Here is a 23,590-nt window from a genome sequence, read left to right as displayed (position 1 = left end):
GGCTCACACACTGTGACTGACTGAGCGCAGGGAGGATCTGCGCACCGCTCAGTTCAGCTGCTGGATACACAGCAGCCAATAGACTGTGTGTGTAGAGTAGCCAATGAGCGGAAGCCGGCAGCAGTGAGCCTGAGCCATTTCCGGACGCGCAGGGGGACCATCGGACCCAGCCACTAAGTGGTGATGTAATGTGCATGGCAGTGTGGGTGGGCAGTGGTGGGTGACGAGCGGCGCTGCCGCCGACATATGATAATTCATGTCTGCGGCGGCGCTCGTCACTCACCGCTGCCCACCCGCTTTGCCATGCTGCTATTTAACAGAATGTCAGCCTGCCTGCCGCCCTTAATTGGTGCCGCCCTGAGGCCGGTGCCTCACGGGCCTAGGCACAAATCCGGCCCTGCAAAAATAATGAAAAGTGTCCACTAAGTAAATGACCAGAGATATCTAGATACATAGTGGTCTACCCTTCTGTGTTCTGCAGGAGACTCCCTGAGATACCAACAATCTCCCTGTCTCCCTGAGGAGTCTAGCAATTTCCCTGATTTCACCTGACCATATAATGTAATACCCCTTTTACACCGCTTAAAAATCCAGGTCAGCGGCGGGTCAGACCCTGATCATCGGCGGTGTAAATGAGGTATATCCGTGTCCATTTACACGGGTAGGACCCGTGTAAATGGCGATGTAAATGGTCCCGCTGCTGGTCCAGGCACCCGCAGCGGGTCCACAGCATGCAGCGCTGGGGAAGCTGTGCCCAGCTGCTGCTGGAGTAGGGGGGTCCCTGCGGCTGCTGAGGGGTACCTGTCAGCCTTAGGTCAGAGGGGATAATGTGCGCCGCTTTTGGATGGTAAATTTGCACAACAGAGATCAGGTCTGAATAACCCCCAGTATCTGCATATGTGATTGCAGCTGCAATTGCATTAGCGTACAACCCTGAGTCAGGCCACATTGGCAGGATGTAATACAGACTGTGTCCACCAGAGGTGCTTAACTTAGAAATGATAACCGCTTAAAAAAAAAAAAACACATTTGAGTTTGGCCAGCATCCAGCGAACTTTGACTGTATTATACCCTGCCGCATATCTTTATTTATCTCCAGGTGAGTTTTTTCTCCCATTTTTGAGACACTTTAAGTGATATTAGACAACTGGCGCTCAGTGATAGCAGTGATGCCGGTACTTGTGTATTATCTGGGCGCCCGATTTTTTCATTGCATGCCATACTTGAGGCATGCGATGCGATGCGATTTTTCATTGTAAAGACCAGATTTTTAATTGTATAGTCACCCATGGGTGATTTCATACCCAACTACGCATGGAGTTGATTTTATATAGTGTGGCGAGCGCAGCGAGCCACCGAGCCCGAAGCGTGGCGAGCGGCCGCGGATTACTTTACATGTATTCTGCGTCCCCTCGTGGGGCTCGCCACGCTTTGGGCTCAGTGGTTTGCTGCGCTCGCCGCACTATATAAAATCAACTCCATGCGTAGTTGGATAGTGGGGGGTATGAAATCACCCATGGGTGACTATACAATTAAAAATCTGGTCTTTACAATGAAAAATCGCATCGCATGAATTGTATGCCACTATATTGCATGCGATGCAATGAAAAAATCGGGCGCCCAGATATTACACAAGTACCGTGATGCCCCTTCCAGCACGATTACACACACACACACACACTTTTAGAACACTCTGTCATATAGTTATATTATCCTTCATTTTAATAACACACATCTAAGCAATCCTATCCAGGCCCAGTGGTGCAAGTAAAAAAAAATTCTTGGTGGTACTAATAGCCTCCACCAAAAATGGGCGTGGCCATGTGTCTGAGGGGGCGTGGTCACAAAAAGCTAGAGGGGTGACTAAATGACATCAGAGGCGTGGACACAGGAGACAGGGAATCAGAAACAGGGAATGACTGGGGGTGGGTTGGCTCTTGGTTGGGGGAGAGCCGGGCAGCTTGTGCTTACAATTGTGGAGCCTGCTCTTCATGCTGTCGGCGCTGCTGATGCTTGTCAGTGTGACAGGCTAAATCACCAGTAGCCGGTAGCTGCATACAGCACCAATCATAACGCTGGGTGGGCGGGCCGCGGGTGCATTATATTTAGACTTAAAATAAAAATAGAAATGACAGTGGATCAGGGGTAAGTGGTACTGCGTACCTGCAACATATTTCTTACAGGTACTCCGTACCACGCCGTACCCCCTTACTTGCAACACTGTCCAGGCCCTTCCGTCAAAATACTGTTCTCTGCAGGTTTCAAACCCATGAACTTTCACTTTGCAGTCAGACACATTACTAATGGAGCTATTAGCTCCTGTATGAGAAGCATTAGGGTATTTTGAAATGTGTGCTTTAAATAAAGGAGTTTGTAACTGAAGGTGCTTACAGAGGTGAAGGGAAGATGGAGTTAGCCAGGTGATGCCAGGAATTAAGGAGGATGAAGTTTTAAGTTTTCAAGATCTGTGATGCTGCTACAAATGTGTACACAGTTGTGAGTAGCTGTGAAGGTTCTGATGTGTGTGTGTCTTGATGCAAATCCCAGCAGCTGTTACATTGACATATTTTCAAAAATCAGTGACAGCATTAGTATTACTGCTATGAAATTCAATCTGGCTCAGAGACAAAACAGATCTTGGCTGACTATACAGACTGTGACTGACTATACAGAATATACAAACTGTGAGCAATGCTTAAGCTTGTTTGCCCCCTAGTGGCTTTCTTGAGTTATTGCATCATTTACAATGAACGTTTTTTTTCTTTTGCAGCTGTCTTATGAACTAATTTATGTGTTTGATCCTGGAAAAATATTTTCAGACCTAACAAAAGGCACATGTAGCGATTTACAGGCATTTTCTAAGCCATCTCACTAGATCGCTTAGAAAATGCTCCTACATCGCTCCGTTTGTTGGAGCATAATTGGTCACCGGGGTCAGGGCCAGTGTTCTCAATGGAGAACTGAGAACACTGGCCCTGCTAGATTGCTCAGCACACAGCACTGGCACATCACTTTGTGCTGAGCAGTGGCGTAACTAGAAATTTTGCTCCCCCCTGCCAAAAAAATTCTGGCGCCCCCCCCCTCCTTCCTTCCATTTTTTGGTAAAAGAAACAGGACAGTTTCTCAGCAATTCGGCTCTCAATAAAAACACCCCCCCCAAATTACAGAAAAACACAAAGAATTTATGAAGAACCTATAGTGTGCCCATTCCAAAAAGGTGTGTGGCAATGCTTATTAGACAATATGCAAAACACTGTAATGTCTATTACATATTATACCACACACCATAATGACCCTTAAGGCGATTGCGACCAATCGGCCCAAGTCGTCCCTCCCTGACATGCCGTCGGGTCCGATGCGCGCTCCCATGCGCAACTGACCCGACCAGGTGGTCGGACCGGTAGGCGGTCTGACCACCCGTTTCTCCTGGTGGTGAGGCGGGTGGGAAACAGGGACGCATGCAATCCATCACAACGAATCGCATGCGTCCCTGCCGCCGGGAAGGTCCTCGCAGGCTATCGGGTGTCCGTACACTGCTGCGAGACATTGCAGACAGTGTATGGACACCTTAACACATCGCTATCCATACACACTGGGCAAAAATGCCTAGTGTGTATGGACCTTTAGGGTGAGTGCCAATCCACAAATAAGATACCCCCTTCAGAGCTGACAGGGGGGCCTTGAGGTATATATATGTGTGTGTGTGTGTGTGTGTGTGTGTATACACATATTTTATTGTCGAGAGATCCTGCGTTACCCAGAAATGTTTCTAATACATACAGGATATACACGCACACATACTATACAGACACACAGGACTTACATGCACATATACCATACAGACATGCATCACATACACCAGGGCTGGGCAATTGCGGCCCTCCAGATGTTGATGAACTACACATCCCATGATGCTTTACATTAGTTTTGCTATGTGGTCATGCTGAAACTGATGCAAGGCATGCTGGGATGTGTAGTTCATCAACATCTGGAGGGCCGCAATTGCCCAGCCCTGACATACACGCACATACATACATACATACATACATACACACAGGACATGCATGCACACATACAGTAATCGCACACATACCGTACAGACACACAGGACATACACGCACACATACCATAGACACACACAGGACATTCAAGCACACATACCATACAGACACACAGGACATACACGCACACATACCATACAGACACACAGGATATACACGCACACATACCATATACACACACAGGACATACACGCACACATACCATACAGACACACAGGACATACACGCACACATACCATGCAGACACACAGGATATACACGCACACATACCAGACATACAAGCACACATACCATACAGACACACAGGACATACACGCACACATACCATAGACACACACAGGACATTCAAGCACACATACCATACAGACACACAGGACATACACGCACACATACCATACAGACACACAGGATATACACGCACACATACCATATACACACACAGGACATACACGCACACATACCATACAGACACACAGGACATACACGCACACATACCATGCAGACACACAGGATATACACGCACACATACCATATACACACACACAAGACATACAAGCACACATACCATACAGACACACAAGACATACACGCGCACATACCATACACATAAACACACACACACACACACGACATACATGCACACATACAGTACCATAGACACAAAGGACATATACACACATGGCATACAGGCACAGATACCATACATACACACACACACAAAGCATATTTATAAATATACACAAGCTATAGACACACATAGTATACACAAAGGACAAAAACACACACACACTCACACATAGCATTTAAACAAAGTATACATACATTATACATACAAACAGCATACTTACAAACACCAATACTAAAACAAATAACCCCCACAAGCAATGGAGGGCACCCAGTTTCCACATACCCAGCCCTCCCCCTTCCCACTGCAGCTACCAGTACAACATAGTGCTCACTGGGCCACCAGCATACATTAATGGTGCCCACATTCTTCACCCACTGCCCATGCCCCTCCAGCTGGCACCCACAACAAGGGACACAGGGGTGAATTTATGAAGCTTGGAGAAGTGTTATCTATCCCCATAAAGAACATTATGAGCAAGGTGATAATGGTTCAGCCAATCAGCTCTTACCTGTCAATTTACATATTGTAGCTGATTGGCTGAACCATTATCACCTTGCTCATAACGTTCTTTATGGGGATAGATAACACTTCTCCAAGCTTCATAAATTCACCCCACAGACCTGTCAGTTGTCCAGTCCAGGCAGGTTAATCTTCGTGTCTCAGGCAGCCCCATGCGTTGTAGACACATAGAGAAGAGCTTCCTGAGTGCCGAGGATCTTTGCGCTGCAGCGCCACCTACAGGCAGCTCAGCAGTACATCCTTAGCTTTCTCCCAGCAGCTTGCACAGGACAGCCTTCGGCTCCGAGAGAGCCGTGACCCTCCTGCGCCCCAGTGGCGCCGGCTCCCCCCCCCCCGCGACCGCTGGGGCTGCCTATGCCTAGTTACGCCACTGGTGCTGAGCGATCTTGCTAAGTGTTCTGAGTGATCTAGCATTGCTCAGAACGCTCAGCAGTGTCGCTACGTGTGTTGGCCCCATAAGAATATTTTGGAGGGGATGACAATTTTCTGGAGTTAATTACTGTGGATAAAGGATTCTCCGGAGGCTGTAGCCCCTATAGCCAGCACTTATTGGTACTGGTGTACAGTGGCTTAACTACAATTAGGGAGCCCCCCGCCACTGAAATGTGTGCACCCCCCCTCCCACTCCCCCTCCCCCCACTCACCCGCACTTACCCCCTAACTGTTGCATCTTCTGCCGTGATGATCCATTGCGGTCCCTGGCCGGCTTCCTGGACCTGCTGCTATCTTCAGTCCCGGCGCTCCTGCTCCTTTCTCTGAATGTCACATCCAAAATGGCCACCGCCTTACAGCAGACCTTTATTTAGGATGCAAGAGGAGGTCGCTGCCTCCTCTTGCATCCTTAATAACTGTCTGCTGTGAAGGGGGCGGCCATTTTACAAATGACAGGAGGAGGAGAATCGCCGGGACTCAGTGCAGACAGGCACTGCAGGCATCAGAGATTCAGTGGCGGCAATAGCTGCCGCAGACCGGCGACACCCAAACTTCCCTAGCGCCTCCAAGCCACTGCTGGTGTACACTTTTATACCATGTTTATACCAGAGCCTCGACCCGGGTTATTGCCGCTTCACTCCGGACCGAGGCTTGGTTTAAATGAGGCAAAAAAACAACAACCCGGGTCCTGTTCCCCAGGTGTCCGACCCGGCAAATGCTCAGGGTCAGATACGGGGCATCCCCGGAGTCAGGGGCTGTGTAAATGGGTAACCTGGGTCCACCTGGGTACTACACAGACAGCAGTGGAGGCTGGGAGGAGGTGAATGGATGCCTGTGTGCGGCATCCATTCACCTCACAGAACGAAGCTGGGGGCGCAGAGAGGCTGGGGGCAGCCCAGCAGCTTTCCCGGTTGCTGGGCTTGGAGATGATGTCATCTCCAAGTGCCCGCTCGGGGCCCGCCGTTGCCGGTGTCGCCCGCCATAATGACAGGGGATGCTGGTGTAAAAGGGAACAACTGCTGGGTCGCATCCGGGTTGGAGCCGAATCCAATAACCCGGGTGCGACCCGCAGTTCTGGTGTAAAAGCGGTATTACTGGTGATGCTCTCCTTTGTACATAGCGGCAATATCTTGTACTAGAAGCTATTGCTGGAGATGGCAAAACTTGGCTTTACATAACTATCAAAAAGTCCTATCATGTGTAACAGGGACACAGCTTTTCATGACTTCATAAATAGACCATTTAATGTAATCTAATGTAGCAATCCAAAAATCCTCCCACAGGCTGCTACTAGACAGGGGCTGGTCAGGAATCACATTTAACAACTATCCTGCGGATTCAATAATGGATTCTCATCTTAAACATAAAGATGCCAGAAAGGAGTTCTTAAGGTGCCCATGCACGGTCCGTTTAACAGATCCGTTCGGCACTTAATTAGCACGCATCGCATCGGATCGCATCCCTAGTGCATGCCTTGTGCATGCGATGTGTACCTAGTACAAAAAGTATGTGCAGCACATACTTTTTGTACCGTACTATGTGATGCGCGGGAGCGCGCATCTCATAGTACAGAACGGACGATCCGGGAACGGACCGTCTATGGGCACCATTACACCTGTATTATAAGAGCTGTACTTTATTATTGTTTATTGCAGTATATAAACTATGCAGTGGCAACTAATGATCCATTATGCCCTCATGGGTGACAACAATGTTATGTAAACACCTAACCCAACAACCAAGATTGGCTCATGACAGAAATATCTCCCAGAGTCCCAGCTTGTTCTTTTATAGCATCAGTTTATTTTCAAGCAGTTTGGTTCACCTGCCACATTTCTTCGGTTTGCTCCAATACATCGCTATAGGAGAATACTTTCAATATGGACAGCAAGCAAGCACCAGAGGACCTTGATCTTGCCCTGAGCCAGAAGCAAAAGAAGGGTATGTGGTCTTCACTATGACCTGGGCAAGTGTATCTACGTCAGGGTTGCCTACGTTATGGGCTGTTGTCACACACACCCCTACCCGGGCTACCCCCCCCCCCCCCCCCCTGCCGTGCAATGCTGATATTTCAGGATACAATAACGCGATATGCATCATTTGGTCCCCCGCTACCGACCCAGTCGGCGGGGGACCAAATGATGCATATCGCGCCATTGATTTCCGGGACTCTCCCGACAATTCCAGGAGGGTAGGCCACCCTGACTTACGTAGTTATCCACAGTCATGCTTTGATTAAACAAGGAATGCAGAGATTGTACATTTATTATTTATTTACAGTTTCTTATATAGCGCAGCAGATTCCGTTGCGCTTTACAATAGTAATGTAGTTGTATAGTGATGAATTGACCAACACTAGTGTTAAATTGGTAGCGTTTGTGTGCTAATGCATCATGAAACCAATGGCAAGGGAAATCGCACTTGTTTTAGCTTGTACCTTAACTCCATAAACCAGTGAGATTCCATACCATAATGGCCTATAAACTTCCCATCTGTAGCCCAGTGTATTGCTGCTGATGGCTATGGTAACCTATTTCTGGAATTCTGGGCTACAGGACTCTAGTGTAATGCTTCGAAAGCTAGTCTGCTACCTTGTGATTGCCTCTGTGTTTGTGCATGTGTGAGCGAGAAAGAGATGTACTGGGTGGACTAACAGCAAATGTATTTCTTTAAAACAAAATGTGGAGCCTTTTGGGATATATACCCTACAAATCTTTCACCTAATTTACCCAAAGGTGCCCGTCTTTTACTCAACAAGCTAGCTGCGGCCACCAAAAAAAAACATTCTGTCCCAGTGGATAACTCCTGACCCCATCCCGATAGTTTCATTACACCCTAGAATAGTGTATCTATTTTCCATGGACTGGACTAACACCACACTCCAGAAAGACAAACTAACTGAACGTTTTTTTGAATCATGGCTTCCATACATTCGTACCTTATCTGAGTCAATTAAGGAAGCACTCCGTAAATGTTTTCAATTCACTACATGGTACAACATGGAAATTCTAGCCCCGGGCAGCCCTTTTTAGATTAGTGGGCCGATCACTTTCTATATTTATACGCATGGTATCAAGTTTATGTTTACCCTTGATCAACCCGAATATTAGACAAAAATAGAATTATGTTATATTTTTGCATATTGTGTAAACTTTTGTTACCTGACAGACTGAATGGAGATAACTCTACATGTTTATTTGTACACACTCTGTAGGTTGTTTAAGCAGGCTTTGTGTCTGGAATGTGTATCGATGTACTGTTATCTGTCAATAAAAATCTTAAAAAAAAAAAAAAAAAACAAGTGGAACAATAGCAGGCATATAAATGGACATCACATGAACAATGATAAAACCCCCCTTACCCAGTGGTGTAAATGGAGCTGAGGATGTAGAAGCAGAGTGTTCCCAAAGAAGACACACCCTGCAGGCTCCACAGGTGTACACTGGGCTGGGTCCTGGTGTAAAATAAATCCTTGACCAACGCGTTTCGAGTCCTTGGACTCTTTTTTAAGGCTACTGATTGCTTCAAAGATCTACATATTTATGGTGAAAAAGGCGGGAAAAAAGGTGGGAATTGCGGGACCTCCCTTGAAATCCATAGTGTGCACACTTCCTGGTGTGCATGGAAACTCTTTCCCCAATTGTGTAGAAAGCGCCGCGTGCGGTGCTTCAGGTCCCGGCGGACGTGGCGCTACTTCCCTTTCCGGAGGTCCCGCAATTCCCGCCTTATTCCCCACCTTTTTCGCCATAAATATGGAGATCTTTGAAGCAATCAGTATCCTTGAAAAAGAGTCCAAGGACTCGAAACGTGTTGGACAAGGATTGCTTTTACACCAGGACCTAGCCCACAATGTACACCTCTGGAGCCTGCCGGGTGTGTCTTCTTTGGGAACGCTCTGCTTCTACCATCCTCGGTTCCATTTCCACCACTGGGTAAGGGGGGTTTTATCATTGTTCATGTGATGTCCAATTTTATACCTGCTATTGTTCCACATTTTGTTTTAAGAAATAAATTTGCTGTTAGTCCACCCAGAGCGCCCAGGGCCTTCCTTACCCACAAACAAGATTATCAATAGATGTTTGGGAAACATCAAGAAGGACCGAGGCAGCACAAAGGGTGTGCGCAGGGCGACTTTTTCAGATCCTATGACTCTATCTCTGCTAGATCGTGGGTGACTTGTTCTGTTCTCTCAAAGTCTATATATATATAAGACAAACCTCTCCACACCACTATGAGGTGGAACCGCCAATGACCACTAGAGGCCACTTGATGGACTAAATGACTCCTTTGTGTGCTAAAAAGATGTCATAACAGAAAGTGAAAGCAATTTTTGCAGGGACACTGATCTGCTTCAAACTTGCTGGATGTGGAGAGAGGGCTATTTCCCACACTCCGGCTCCTACCGGGCGGCGAAACCCTGCATGGCCAAAAGCAGCGACGCACACAGTAGTTAATAATGGGCACGATTGTGTCCATTCACACGGGACTGCCACGGCCCAGCCGCCCGGTTGCAGCCAGATCCCACCACTGGAAGGGACGGCTGCTGGGCTGTGGCCATCCCCACCATTGAAAACTTCTGAGTGCGGCACGGCTACTTGCCCGTGAGGGGTTTCACCGCCCAGCAGGAGCCGGAGCATGTTAAATAGCCAAGAGGGAGCTGTGAAGACAGAGACTGGATGTAGGAACAGCTAGGTACTGAAGGTGGGGTGGTGAGTTTGTGGGTTAAAAACTGCCACAGCTCAAAGTGAAAAAAAACCCAGTCACGCCAGTGTTTATCCTCGCATGCGCAGAAGAATGGGACGGGTCGCACTGCCAGAAGGTGCGCACATGCGCAGTAGAGACCGACTTTACTTGGCTGTCACTCTGTAGTTTTCTTCTGCGCATGCGCACCTCTAGCGAGGTGCCGCCAACACCACCGCCGGGGGAATCATGAGTGACAGACTCATTACCTAGCGGCAGCCAGCAGCAGCGTGACTCCAGACCACTGCAGTTCACTCCACTGCACGCCGTGACCTGCTCGGCTGCAGTGCGCGAACGCGCACATGTCCACACAGCTCAGCCGAAGCACAGCAGGCACGTCATATGCACACCCGGCCGGGCAGCCAATCGAAATGCGTTGCTACTGAGGCGACCAAGACCACCCTGTGAGTGCCGATCATCGCTGGCCCTGGCAATAGAAGTCAAGACGCCACGGCGCAAACTGCAGTGACAGAGAGTGAGGTGACAAGTGGTAGTAGGGCAGCAGCAGACAGTGGCAGAAAAAAAATAAAAATAATCACCATCGGTTGCCGTCCATCGATGGCATAAAACTATTCAACCCTCGCCTATCGATGCCCAAAACATCGAGCACTAGGTCCCGACCATCGATGTTTTGTGAAAATCGATGGCCATCCCTAGTACTAGATAACCTGGGCTTTGTTCCACTAAAAAGATATTCTACTCTCCCCCATTGCTATAATGAAAATGTGGCCCAGACTTCAAATATCTTTCAAAAATAGAAGTAGGCGTATGCCATGATGTGCACAGAGCAGCACAGGTGCAAAACCAATTTTGGAAGGGGACATCCAAGTCAGGGGGGCATGTCACAGGTTAGTAGTCAGTGTGGAAAGCATGAAGGTACAATGATATCATTGAAGAGTAAGCAAGCATGGTTTCACAGAGTGCATTGGAGTTGACTCAAATAGTTTTCCAGATAAGCGGTTACCCTGGGGTAACTAACTTATTTTATGTGCAAAACAGATGTACATACTCCTATGTATGTTGGGTTTCTGTAGTCAGAGTTGTGCACAAAAACATACATAGCAACAAACTGCAGCTGCCCCAGGAGGCACATCTACTCCCCAAGTACAGCTTTGTTTTCCAAAGCTGTTATAATAATGAGGATACAGTATTAAAGCATATCTTTGCCTGCAGCTGGAAGAATGCAGACTATGGGCTTACCAAAAAGTAGTGGTATAGGGACGGAAGTAAATGATCCCCTAGATCAGGCATGTCCAAACTATGGCCCTCCAGCTGTTGTGAATCTAAAAGTCCCATCATACCTTGCCACAGTTTTGCTATTAGGGAATGCTAAAACTAGGGCAAAGCATGATGGGACTTGTAGTTTCACAACAGCTGGAGGGCCATTGGTCCTTATTCTGGTTGACTTGCTCTTGCGCGAATTTGCAGCAGCATTTCTGGGCATGTGCATACGCTAGGAGCGGGCAAACTCGGCGCTAAATCTGTTTGCCAAGTGCATGCACCCAGCCTTGCGAGAGGGGGGGTGGAGAGGGGCGTGGGGTGCCGGCCAGGTCCATTAGCCTATGTGAACGCCCAGTGTTTCATGGGCGTACACATGCTAATGCATTTGTGAGGCACGTGCGGGGGGTGGACAGCTGACATAACCGGATGCCAGCTCCTCGCCCAATTCCCTGGATTTTAACATGCATATGTATAAGTGGTCTGGACCACCCTTACATATGCGTGCGCCTTCAATGTCATTCCATGGTCGGCGACCATAGAAAGATGGGGGAGGTTCCCACTGGCATGCGAATGGATGTTTATGTAAAACATCCATTCGCATGCCAGGTGAACGAACCCGGCGTGCAAAATGGGGTGGGCATACCACCATTTGCAGGGCGGGTGCTGGATGGCTCGCAAGGGTCCAAAATAGCGCACAAGTGAGTCAACCAGAATAAGGGCCATAGTTTGGACATGTCTGCCCTAGATTATATGGGTACATTTACTAAAATAGGAGTTCTATTGAAGATGGGATGTTGCCGATAGCAACTAATCAGATTCTATTTCTTATTTATTTAGCACCTTCTACAAGATAATAGATAGAATCTGATTGGTTGCCATGGGCAATATCCCTTTTTCAATAAAACTCCGTTCTTAGTAAATTTACCCGTAAGCTGTTATAAACAGGGCCTTCTCTACACTCTGGGTTATATTTATTAGAAACATGGACTTAGCCGTTTCTCCATAGTATCCTGATATTTGACAAATACATATTGTATGAGGTACCTCTTTTGTACCTCAGTGCTGACTTCTTCAAAGTTCAATGTTATTATATGGAGTGGCTAGAAATCCAGGCTCTCATGATCTCAATTAACCAAGCCCATTACAGAGAGTGGCCTGTGCCCGCCAATCTTACTAAATTCATGGCCGGTGTAAGGCTTCTCAGCACCCTAGGCAAAACTTCAACCTACTGCCGCCATCACATCCACCCCCCCCCCCCCCATACTACCACCAATAACCATTTTCCAACCCCTTAATGCATACTTGCCTAACATTCTGGAATGGCAGAGAGCCTCCAAAAATTGAGTGGTCCTCCCTGCTCCCCAGGTAGGTGGACAAGACCCCTGTTTCTCTGGAAACCCCCAGCACCCTCCCTTTTGCCACCCACAACAGAGTACAGGAAGAGAGGGCAGCAAAAAAGGGAAGTATGCCTCAATAGAAAGTATGGAGGTGAGTTTGTAGAGGTTCCACATCATTAAGTACAACAAGGATCCTCACAGACATCCTTGATTTTTTGATAAGCAGACTTGGTGGCGCCCCCTAGATCCTGGCGCCCTAGGCAGCTGCCTAAAGCTGCCCAGTGGATGAGCCGGCCCTGACTAAATGATTACTAAGCTGATCAGTTGAATAACATTATTTAGCACTATAAAACCCATCTTTAACTTGTAGGTCTCTGCTGAGGATTCTTTGCATGGTAATGGATGGATTGTCAAAATTTGTTGGCTTCCGAGAACTTGTAAGTTAGCCTTGGCACCCCCACATCCTTTCAGCAATTTTTTAATAAATGAAAGTGTCCTGAAACTAATTCCAATATGACCAAATTTTGAGCTTCCTCTGTTCCCACATAAGATCTAGAACGACCCATTTGTGAAAAGTTCTGATCTATTCTGTAGTCCATAAGTGGAACATTTCAATCTTCTACCACTACCATTGTATTTTGGCTCCAAACCTCCACTTTCATGACCCTCATGAGACACCTGGGATAGTGACCTTGGTGTGCCTTTGGGTAGTAAAATGTGGAAGGTGATTAGATCTTGCATAGCCAAGGTTACAATCAAGGAGATTGTTTATTCCTGATGGTACCTGGTTTCTCAGCAGTTGCATGCTATACCCCCCTCACTACTGATGCACATTGAAAACAGTGAAGAGAGGTTGGAGGCTTTTTTTACCATATGTGGTGGTCATGTCCCATAATTCAATGATTCTTAACACTTGGATTCCGATTGGAGATGAATGTCTAATGTTTCCTTTGAGCGTAGCATTCCTCTGCTCAGCTGTCACATCCCAAGTATCAACAGGCCTAATGAAAATGAAAAATTCTCAGAAAAATAGCTCTGCGATGAGTCCAGTGAGTTCACGGAACCGGAGCTAGGGAGACCAGCAGATGCTGGAGCGAGAATAGGCTTCTGCCATGGTGTGATTTGCATTGGAGGATGTGGTGTGATGTGCCTGTCTGTGGTTTAAGAAGTAACACCAGGGGCATGGTGCAATAGGGTAGGTTCACATTGGAACAGTACCTGGGCATCTCCAGCTAGATTAAGGAGAAAACTGCAATTTTATTGCAAACCAGAAAACAAGTAGAAATGTATTTCGTGGTTTTGGTACAATATCAGAGTATTTCTTAGTATTGCCTATACAATATATAGCCTGTTTGGTTTTATGCCCAATAGTTGCAACCTTTCTCCAACATCTGCAATTCTTCACCCTAATGATCTATTTCTATTATTTATTTCTATGCCATTACTTTTTCCCTGTACTGGGTACACACCAGAACGATCTGCATATGTTCCGATCATTATTATTATTATTATTTTATTTATAAGGCGCTACAAGTGTTTCGCAGCGCCGTACAAAGGAACAGTACAGGAAGACAAAACTTGGCATACCTTCCAAAATTGCTGTGACCACAGGAGGGACATCTACGTGCACTAAATGCAAGTGAAGTGGGTCCACAAAGAGAAGGGCACTCACCATAGCCAGTGGTAAATTATTATTATTATAATTTTATTTATAAGGCGCCACAAGTGTTTCGCAGCGCCGTACAAAGGAACAATACATAACATTGAATAAATAACAAAAATAGAGTACAAATAAAGAGCGCCACAGTTCAATACACATTACAGCTTAAATATAAGTAGTGAGGACTCAATCAACATACTATAAGAGGCTTGTGGCCAATGATGGAGAGGAGCATGAGGACGAAGATGGTTTGAGTATAGGAGAGCTGTAAGTGAATTGTGAAGAGAAGAGGGCTTTGACAACAGGAGGGAAGAGGGCCCTGCTCGGAGGAGCTTACAATCTAGTAGATCATGATCTGTATCCAGTTGAAGGGATCGTTTTCAAATCCTGACTGCAGCAGATAGGATCCGCAACACGACCAAACGACCAGCGGGGACGCACATCGGATCGAAATAGGATCTAAAACATGCCAAAACATGCCCAATTTACATACAATCGGTCGAGATTGTATTGAAATTGGGGGGGATTGAGGCCAAATTGTTCTGGTGTGTACCCAGCATAACAGCAACAGATGAATATTACACTTCCTGTCTGACTCAGATTGTATTTTCTTTTCTTTGCCAGAGGCTGACAATATGGCTTATGTAAAAAGTGGTTGGCTGCTTCGACAAAGTAAGTATTATTTTATCTGTGGTTAATTAAAGCTACTTTATCATAACATTTCTCATCAATATAATTGTATAATGATAGAAATGTTATTTTAATATTGTTTAGGTTTGTGTGAGGGTGTTGGAGATTCAGTTAGATGTGTAATAATATTATATGTATGCTTGTGTTTCCTTAGAGGAGGAGCTGGTAGTGTACAATTGGGCTCTAGTGTTTCTGCCCATTTGTAATGTTCCTATCGTCCCCCCACAGTGGCCCTTATTCTAGGTCACTCGCAAAGGCAAATTCCTTCTCAAATGGTCAAAACCATGTGCACTGCAGGTGGGGAAAATGTACCTTGCAGAGAGAATTAGATTTGGGTGGGGTTATACTTTAGTGAGATCTATATTGCAGTGTATAAATAAAGCAGTCAGTATTTTCCCTGCACAGAAACAAAATAACTCACCCAAATCTAACTCTCTCTGCACATGTTACATCTGCCCCCCTGCAGTGCACATGGTTTTCTCCATTTGAGAAGGAATTTGCCTTTGCGAGTGAACCAGAATAAGGGCCAGTATATGGAGCCGGATTCATGTTCATTCGGAAGAGGCTTCGATTTTGGCTCCGGTGGGGGGTATGCGTATATTTGCACATGTGCAGACCCCTGTTTGAACGCCTTCAGTGAGTATCGCACGATTAGGGGAGGGAGGGGGCGGCAACAAGGGAACACCCAGTGGTTTATGGGCGTCCATGTTAAAATGCTGGATGTTACTCTAGGAACGCAGACGTGGCTTTCCCTGCTAGGCTGGGAGGCTGACGTCAGCGCCCGCTCCGTCATCCGACCAGGACTTTTGTAACTAAAAGTTAGCCTAGGCTACTACTGAGGGGATGCAATGTGGGGGAAGGGGGGTTGGGGGCGACGGCATGTCTACCGTGTGTACACACCATAAAACCTGCACTGTTGGTGTGCCTTGAGGACCGTGGTTGGGAAAGCCTGCTATAGAACCTCGCTGTTAAAAGAAAGACAGAATATGTAAAGAAATAGAAGTGCGCTGTGGGTTGATTCACCAGTACCCAATTCTTAGTGACTTAGGGCAGTATTCAATGCTCTGGATTCACCGCTTTTTTTGCCAAATCGGGCTGTTTTCACTCTTTACGGTGAATTTTTTCACTGAAAATCTGATTCACCCTATTCAATGTTCGCCGAAAGCAATTCGCTGGTGTATTTCAATAGGGTTTTGACTCTGATTCGCTGAGAGTGTATTCAATGCTAGAATGGAGAACTGCTTTCACCTTGATTTTCGCCGAGATTCACCGCAGGCATTCATTAGATATTCACTGCACTTAGTCCCGCTCATTATATATGCATGAGCGGGACCAGCGCAGTCCTCCTTCTCCCTGATAATGCAGGGATCCCCTACCTGCTGGTAGGTGGCGTGCAGCTGGATCTGGCAGCGCAGGGTCAGGTCAGGTAGCGGTAGCGGGCAGGGGGTCCCTGCAGTGTATGTGAGATCAGTAGCGGGGTCCCTGCGGCGGATGGGAACTACTAGTTCCCATCCACCGCAGGGACCCCGCCGCTGATCTCACATACACCATAGAGACCCCCTGCCCGCCAGCGCTACCCGACCTGACCCTGTGATGCCTGTGTCCCCGCCAGCCCTCATACTCCCCCCTGCTGCTGTGTACGGCATCTGGCGCAGGCAGGGAGGCTTCCATCTCCCTGCCTTCCGCCGTCCCCCCGGCTCCCTGCGGCATTCGCCGGGGGGGGGGGTCCAAATTTGCTGTCAGGGACAGCAAGCCCCTAACGTGTTGAATAGGGGGAGAATGAGGGCTGGCAAATGCTCCAGCCTGGCAAATGCCGGCGAATGTGCAGCGAATCCTAAATAGCATTCGCTGCACATGGAGAAGATTTTCATTGAATACTGCCCTTAATATAAAGTATATTTAAAAATAAAATCAATTATAAAAACAAATAAATGCATTCAAGGACATTCCAAAAACAGTGCATTGGGTTCTTCAGATATTCATTTCCATTATTGACTTCAACATCCAACTGTTTAGTTTGAGATGTGCCACATATAGAAAACACTGTAGCCCTGCGCATTTCGTCCTTTAGGACTTCATCAGGGGTAATATGAATCCGGGGACTTTTTATAAAGCAAATCTTCAATATTGGCAGTGAAATACTGCAATGGGGTGGATATTTGTAACCCCCAAGTTCACAAGGTGTACAGAAAAACAGTGATATTTACAATTTTCACATTCGAAATGGATGTCACTCGGAATTATAAATGGATATCACTCCGACACAAACACGGCAATGTACGAATTCTCTGTGCTGAGTCTGCTGTGTGTCACAGGTTCCAAAGCAACTGTGCTGCAAACCATCTGCTGAAATGGGCAGCAGTGGGCCCCTTAGTCCTTAGGGGCCCCAGTGCACTGCATCTACTGCACCAATGGTAGTTCCTGCAGACAGGTATGGTTAGACCCAGACAGAGAGCCATGACCTGTCCCTCGTAGCAGCGAAGTCCATATCCCCTCTATGTGGGTTCCCTGGTGAAGACTGCCGGTTGGATAGATTCCGCTGCTCTGCCTCGGGTATCTGCCAACTCCTCCACACCGTCTGTGCCCTCAGTGTCTATCAAACCTCACAAGCTGTAATTCTCTGCATCCACCACTGTCCATGACCGCACTAGCTTCACTGTGATTGGCAGTGACTTCCTATTGGAAATACTACCTATCAGTCACAGTTCCCTCCCTCCGGGACTGTCAGTCTGGGATGCGTTTAGCAGAGAGCTGGCTTCCTGTAGGAAGCCATCCCCTGCATGAATGTCAGTCCTAGCTGGCTTCTATGGGCTGCAGCTGGGGGGCATATTCTGCTCCTGGCGCCTGCCACATCCTTTGTGCACTTGCAGGGATCTGAGATTGGTCCACTCCGGACATGGATGTAGTGGCAGCCCCCTTAATATAATTAGGTAGGAGCAGCCACTGTAGGTATTGTATAAATGTACCCCACTGGCTGCAATAGGCAATACCCACACATTGTCCATTTTAGAAGCTTTAGCAAACCTAGCCTATCTTGTTTAATAATTGCATACTACATACAATAATTACATACTACATACATATACTGAAATACTCCCTATAATTGTTAACATAACATAATAACAGTTCGAGAAGCTTCCACTCTGGAAACGTTCAAAAATAGACTCAAGACTTTCCTGTTCACCCAAGCATTTCACTAATGTCCCTTTTTAAGTTGTTAAGTGTGTTTTGTATTTTGTGCTGTAAAAGGCTAATGCAAGCACTTTGAGTCCTATTAGGAGAAAAGTGCTATATAAATAACATTATTATTATTATTATTATTATTATTATTATTATTTTTATTATTATTATTACATGTTGATTTTCTCCCCAGGCACTATATTAAAAAGATGGAAGAAGAATTGGTTTGATCTGTGGTCAAATGGATATTTGATATATTATAGTGATCAGGACAGAGAAGACATGGAAGACAAAATTTTCATGCCGTCAGAGTGTATAAATTTGAGAGTGGGCAGTGACTGCAAAGGTATGTATTGTTAAGGTGCCACACACGGTGCGAACCTCACATGTGATTTGAACCTTTTAGTTCACATTGCACTGTGTTAATTTTGCCTTGTGATGCGATCCGCGCTCCAGCGTAGTCCATATCGCAAGGCAAAACAGTATGTGCATACAGGCATTTCTGTATTATATCGCATTGTGTCTAGTTCAAATTGCACCCTGTATAGGGAATCGCATGCCCTATGTACTATACATATTTAAAGAACATAGGGCCTTATTCTGATCGGAGCGGGCAAACGTGCGTACGTTCACTATTAACGTACGCTAGCCGTACGCGGCCGTTGGGGTTAAGTCCACCCACAAATCAGCCGCTTACGTACAGGCAGAAATAACGCAGAAGGGGAGTGGCGTACAAATGAGCGTACGGCAACGTACGCGGACGGCTCAGCCTTGCACTCCGACAACAGGCGTACAACTGAGCGTACGGCGCCGTTTACGGACGTCTTTCGTCCGTCTTCCCACCGACTTCTTGCGTAGATCTGAGCGTACGCCAGCTTGCACGGACGGGTCCCTATTGTTTTCAATGGAAAACACAGCTTGTCACCGCTCGTGAGAGTGAGCGTACGTCCGTGTACGCTGACATACCCTTCATATATATGGACCTGCAAATCTTGCCTTTCAACTATAATTATGAAAATTAATTAATTGATTGAATTAATTAATGTGCAAAATAGTGGTCATGGGCTTAAAACATTGCTGAAACATCCTTTGTAGGTGTTAGATGTGGTTTATGTTATTGTATCCTAAATACAAAACCTATGTTAGTATTAGAGTGAACACGTTGACACATGTCGACTTGTGTAGATTGAGTGTGCTACTGCGTAAAGTCTATGAAAGCACGTAGTGAATGTGTCTAACTGTTTAGCAAATACCTACCTTAGCGTATATAAGCAGGTCTTACAAAGATTCTTACCTTAAATTAAACAAACCTTTAAATGTGGAGAAGTATAGAAACATAAGCTTCCAATGTGTTTGCGTGCTGTGTGTGTGGCTTGCAGGCAGTGAAATAATGGTTTGGACTTAATAGACTGCAGCATTGCTTATTACATTCAGGTGTATGTGTTTGAGTAGGAATCAGCGTTAATTAGCAAACTCAGGCGCACGCTGGCATGCGGTATCTGTAGGGGTGGTTTGAGATGGCGGTTGGCAGCCGCCTGTTTTGTGTCCGAAATGAACGGTGCCTTAGTCGATCGTGCGGTAGTAGCACCGCTCATTTTTGGTGCACACCCCCGTGTACGCCCATATTTACGCCCATTTTCCCTCATTATTTCGGCCGCTCCCCTCATCACGCCCCTATGCCGCCCCCAATGCCCGTACACTCGCGTACAGGTTTTTTCGCACGTAGAGACCCATCCGTAAGCGTTGTGGAGTGGTCGCGCCTGCGCATTAGCAAATTTACGCATGCGCAGATCATGAAAAACCCCGGGACGTACGCGTACGGCCCGGCCGCTCCAACCAGAATAAGGCCCTTATTGTAGTCTAGTCCAAATCTAAAGTATGTATGTACCAAATAGCGTAGCACACATTGTAGAGCTCAAATCGCACCTAGCACACATCTCGCCGTGTGTGAGCACCGTTACTTTCCGTTGCATGACAAGGTAGACACTACACACCTTCATGCTGTCACATTTTTAGCAATTTGAAATCATACTTACATTCTTTTGAAGAAATATGTCAGGGAGATTGTGACGGTGACACCTACAGCAGTAGCGTGGACATGGACTGCTCCATCTGAGAGGTGTCATAAAATGTTTAAGGGTGCATACGTCGGGTGGTTTCAGCCTCATTTATAAGCTATCTGACTAGATCGCTTAGAAATGGAGCACTGATCGATCCGTGTGTTTAGCACCAGGCGTCAGCTATGCACGGTCCCATGTGTCGCCCTCGCCCGCAGGGAAATCCAGTGCTTGTACTGTTTTTCCTGCTAGACCTATGAACAATAGGCAAAGCCCTGCTCTGCACAGATCGCTCAGCATACATCGCAGGTACATCGTGGATGTACCGGAATGTTTACTGAGCGATCCTGCTTAAGCCTGTTGCTCATCAAATGAGCCAGGTGGCCCTGTGTATAGAATGTAGATGTACATGGCTTTTACCCAGCATTTAAATGGCGGATACATTTGCCAGGTCTAGTGTGCCCCCTCCATTCTCACTGATCAGCAAATTACTGGTTCAAGCAGGCAAATTACCGGGCCGACATGCTTGACCCGGTAATTTGTTGGGCAGTGAGAAAGGTGTATTGGATACACAACATCAGGGCCAGACTAGCCACATATCTGTTGGACTGGCAGTCAAGTTGAACAGCTAGTTGTAATTTCATGGCAAGAAACTCCTTTATTTCTGCCAACCAATTAAATATGGCCATTATGGATAGGTTAGGTCAGATACAGTGATCTACCAATCACATGTATAGCCAGTCTTAAGGCCTCCACACACTAGTGCGATTTGTTTTCATCCAATTCCGACGCATTGACTAAAGAAATTGAATGAAAGTGGACGAATCGCAGGTGATTGACATCTAATCGGATCTGATGCACATTCCCATGTCCATCAAGTTGGTGGTCGTATTTGCAGAATATAGGATAAATTGGAACTGGACCCTTCAGCGGCACATCGTGGCTGCTTTTTAGCATTCGGTTTCCCTTGAAGATCCGCGGGAGTCCTTTTACATGGAATAGAAATGTAAGAAATGGCACATCATGTGCCAAAGGGTATGGAAGCCCTCTTGGCACTGGCTTAACCAAGGCTCCGCAACCCAAGCGGTGGCAGGGGGGAGCAGGCTCCATAGGGGCGCAGGGTTCCGGCGCTGTAACCAGCGGGAGCTGGAGGTCGATTACGGGGGAGGCTAGGTGGTACCTGGACAGCGTGAAGCGCCCGGGGGCTGTCGGTGCAGCAGCGGAGTGGGCAGTCCGCTGTGACTGGAAAGCACTGAGTGAGCAGACACTGCGGACAGCGACGGCAGAATTTGAAAATTCAAAAGCAACTTTCAGTGGCTTAACTAAAATTTTTGCGCCCCCCCCCCCCTGCCACTAAAACTTGTGCGCCCCCCTCCTCTTCTTAACCCCTCACCTCATGATGATCTGCCATCGCTGTCTGCGTTCCCCGGTGCTTCTCCTCTCCTGTTGCATTTCAAATATCACTTGCAAAATGGCTGCCGCCTTGCAGCAGACAGTTATTTAGGATGCAAGAGGAGGCTGCCACTTCCTCTAGCATCTTTAATAACAGTGTGCTGTGAGGGGGTGGCCCTTTTGTGCGGGGTATTTGCACCAGGACTGCAGACAGGAATCAGGAATCAGACTCGGCAGCGGCCCCATTACCAGCAATAGCGTTCGCAGACCCCGCGGCACCCAAACTTACCGAGCGCATCCAAGCGCTGAGGTCTGCGGAGCTATAGTTACGCCACTGCCAACTCCGACTACAACTTTTGCAAGTTTTGTGACAGTAGTGTTGAGAAGTGTTGGTATGACACACTGTACATTTGACCAATGTCTATATATCAAAATATATTACAAGTTCCAATTTATGGGGTAAATTTACTAAGATGGTAGTTCTATTGAAGATGGACTGTTTCCAATACCAATCAGATTCCATTTATCTTCTTCCAGAAATAAATAAATAAGAAGTAGAATCTGATTGGATGCTAAGGGGAACATACAAATCTTCACTAGAACTCCCATTTTAGTAATACCGCTTTCACACTGCCAAAACGTTTCAAAAACCGGTATTTTTAAACGGTATTTAAAACGGATCTGAGCCTTCACACTGCAGTAGATTACCGTTTAAAATACCGTTTAAGTACCATTCACATCAGTCAACCCGTTTAATCCCCTGAACACGTTTCAAGACAGAATGCAGGGGGCAGCCAATCACAGGTCTGTAATCTGTTGTTTTTACTAAATACTGTATCAGAGCCTTTCTCGCTGCATAAAAAACGGCTCTGAAACGTGTAGGACTCTGCTTTTTAAACGTTTTGAAATACCGGTGATCTTTAACCGGTAAATCAACTCGGCGCTTTCCCACTGCAACCTTAAATGTTTTGAAATGGGAAAAAAATGGCAATATACCGTTTAACAAGTGCGGTGTGAAAGGGGTAAAAATGTACCCACCCTCTGTGTCTGAAAATACATGTATTTCTTAGCCATTTATAAATAGTTTTAAAGTTTGACTTTTTGTTGTTTTCATTTTGTGATATAGATATACATTTGCCAGAAGGAAAAGCAAAGGAATGCTGCCTGCAAATAATTTGCCATGAAGGAAAAGTCATAAACCTCATTGCAGAATGTGTGGACGACTGTTTGTATGTATACATTCCTTCCAAGGATACAATAACTCCTATAATACAGTATATGAGATCAACAGCAATATATATGGTAGATTATTGTTCAAAAATAAGTATAGAAAGTTTATCATTTGTGCCAATGATTATGCTATTAAAGTAATAAGTGTTCTAAGTGTGGCATTATTATGGGAAAGATCACTTTTGCTTAAATAGTATGTTGTGAAACGATCAGAGGCAGAACTCTGGGAGGCAATGGATTCACCTGCCACCGGGCTCCTGCTCCCAAGGGGGTACCTCTCCTCACCTGCAAGTTTAAATCAGTTAAAATGATGTTGCTTCTGAAATATATACTGTATGTGTTCTTTCTCACTCTCTCTCTATATATAAGGTTGTGTGTGTATGTGGGGGGGGCACCAATATTTATCTTGTCTCCGGGCAACTGGGACAAACTTGTGCCCCTGG

General features: G+C 46.4%; 2 protein-coding genes across 2 annotated transcripts in view; one reads left to right on the top strand and one right to left on the bottom strand.

Moving 5' to 3' along the window:
* The window catches only part of FAM168B (family with sequence similarity 168 member B), a 104,194-nt gene that overhangs the window by 56,543 nt on the left and 24,061 nt on the right, over positions 1 to 23,590 (bottom strand). The gene's annotated exons all lie outside the window — the stretch shown is intronic.
* PLEKHB2 (pleckstrin homology domain containing B2) overlaps positions 1 to 23,590 on the top strand; it is a 36,780-nt gene that overhangs the window by 2,651 nt on the left and 10,539 nt on the right. Inside the window, exons 2-4 of the mRNA XM_083178240.1 lie at positions 15,223 to 15,270; positions 18,662 to 18,814; positions 23,044 to 23,146. Of these exons, the coding sequence (XP_083034366.1) occupies positions 15,234 to 15,270; positions 18,662 to 18,814; positions 23,044 to 23,146 (293 nt within the window). The 5' untranslated portion in view covers positions 15,223 to 15,233. The remainder of the gene's footprint in view (positions 1 to 15,222; positions 15,271 to 18,661; positions 18,815 to 23,043; positions 23,147 to 23,590) is intronic.

The sequence above is a fragment of the Crinia signifera genome, chromosome 3 (genome assembly GCF_055691185.1).
Source record: "Crinia signifera chromosome 3, ASM5569118v1, whole genome shotgun sequence".
Lineage (NCBI taxonomy): Eukaryota > Metazoa > Chordata > Amphibia > Anura > Myobatrachidae > Crinia > Crinia signifera.
Note: the sequence above shows the minus strand (reverse complement) of the source record. Positions and strands in the feature narration are given on the sequence as shown.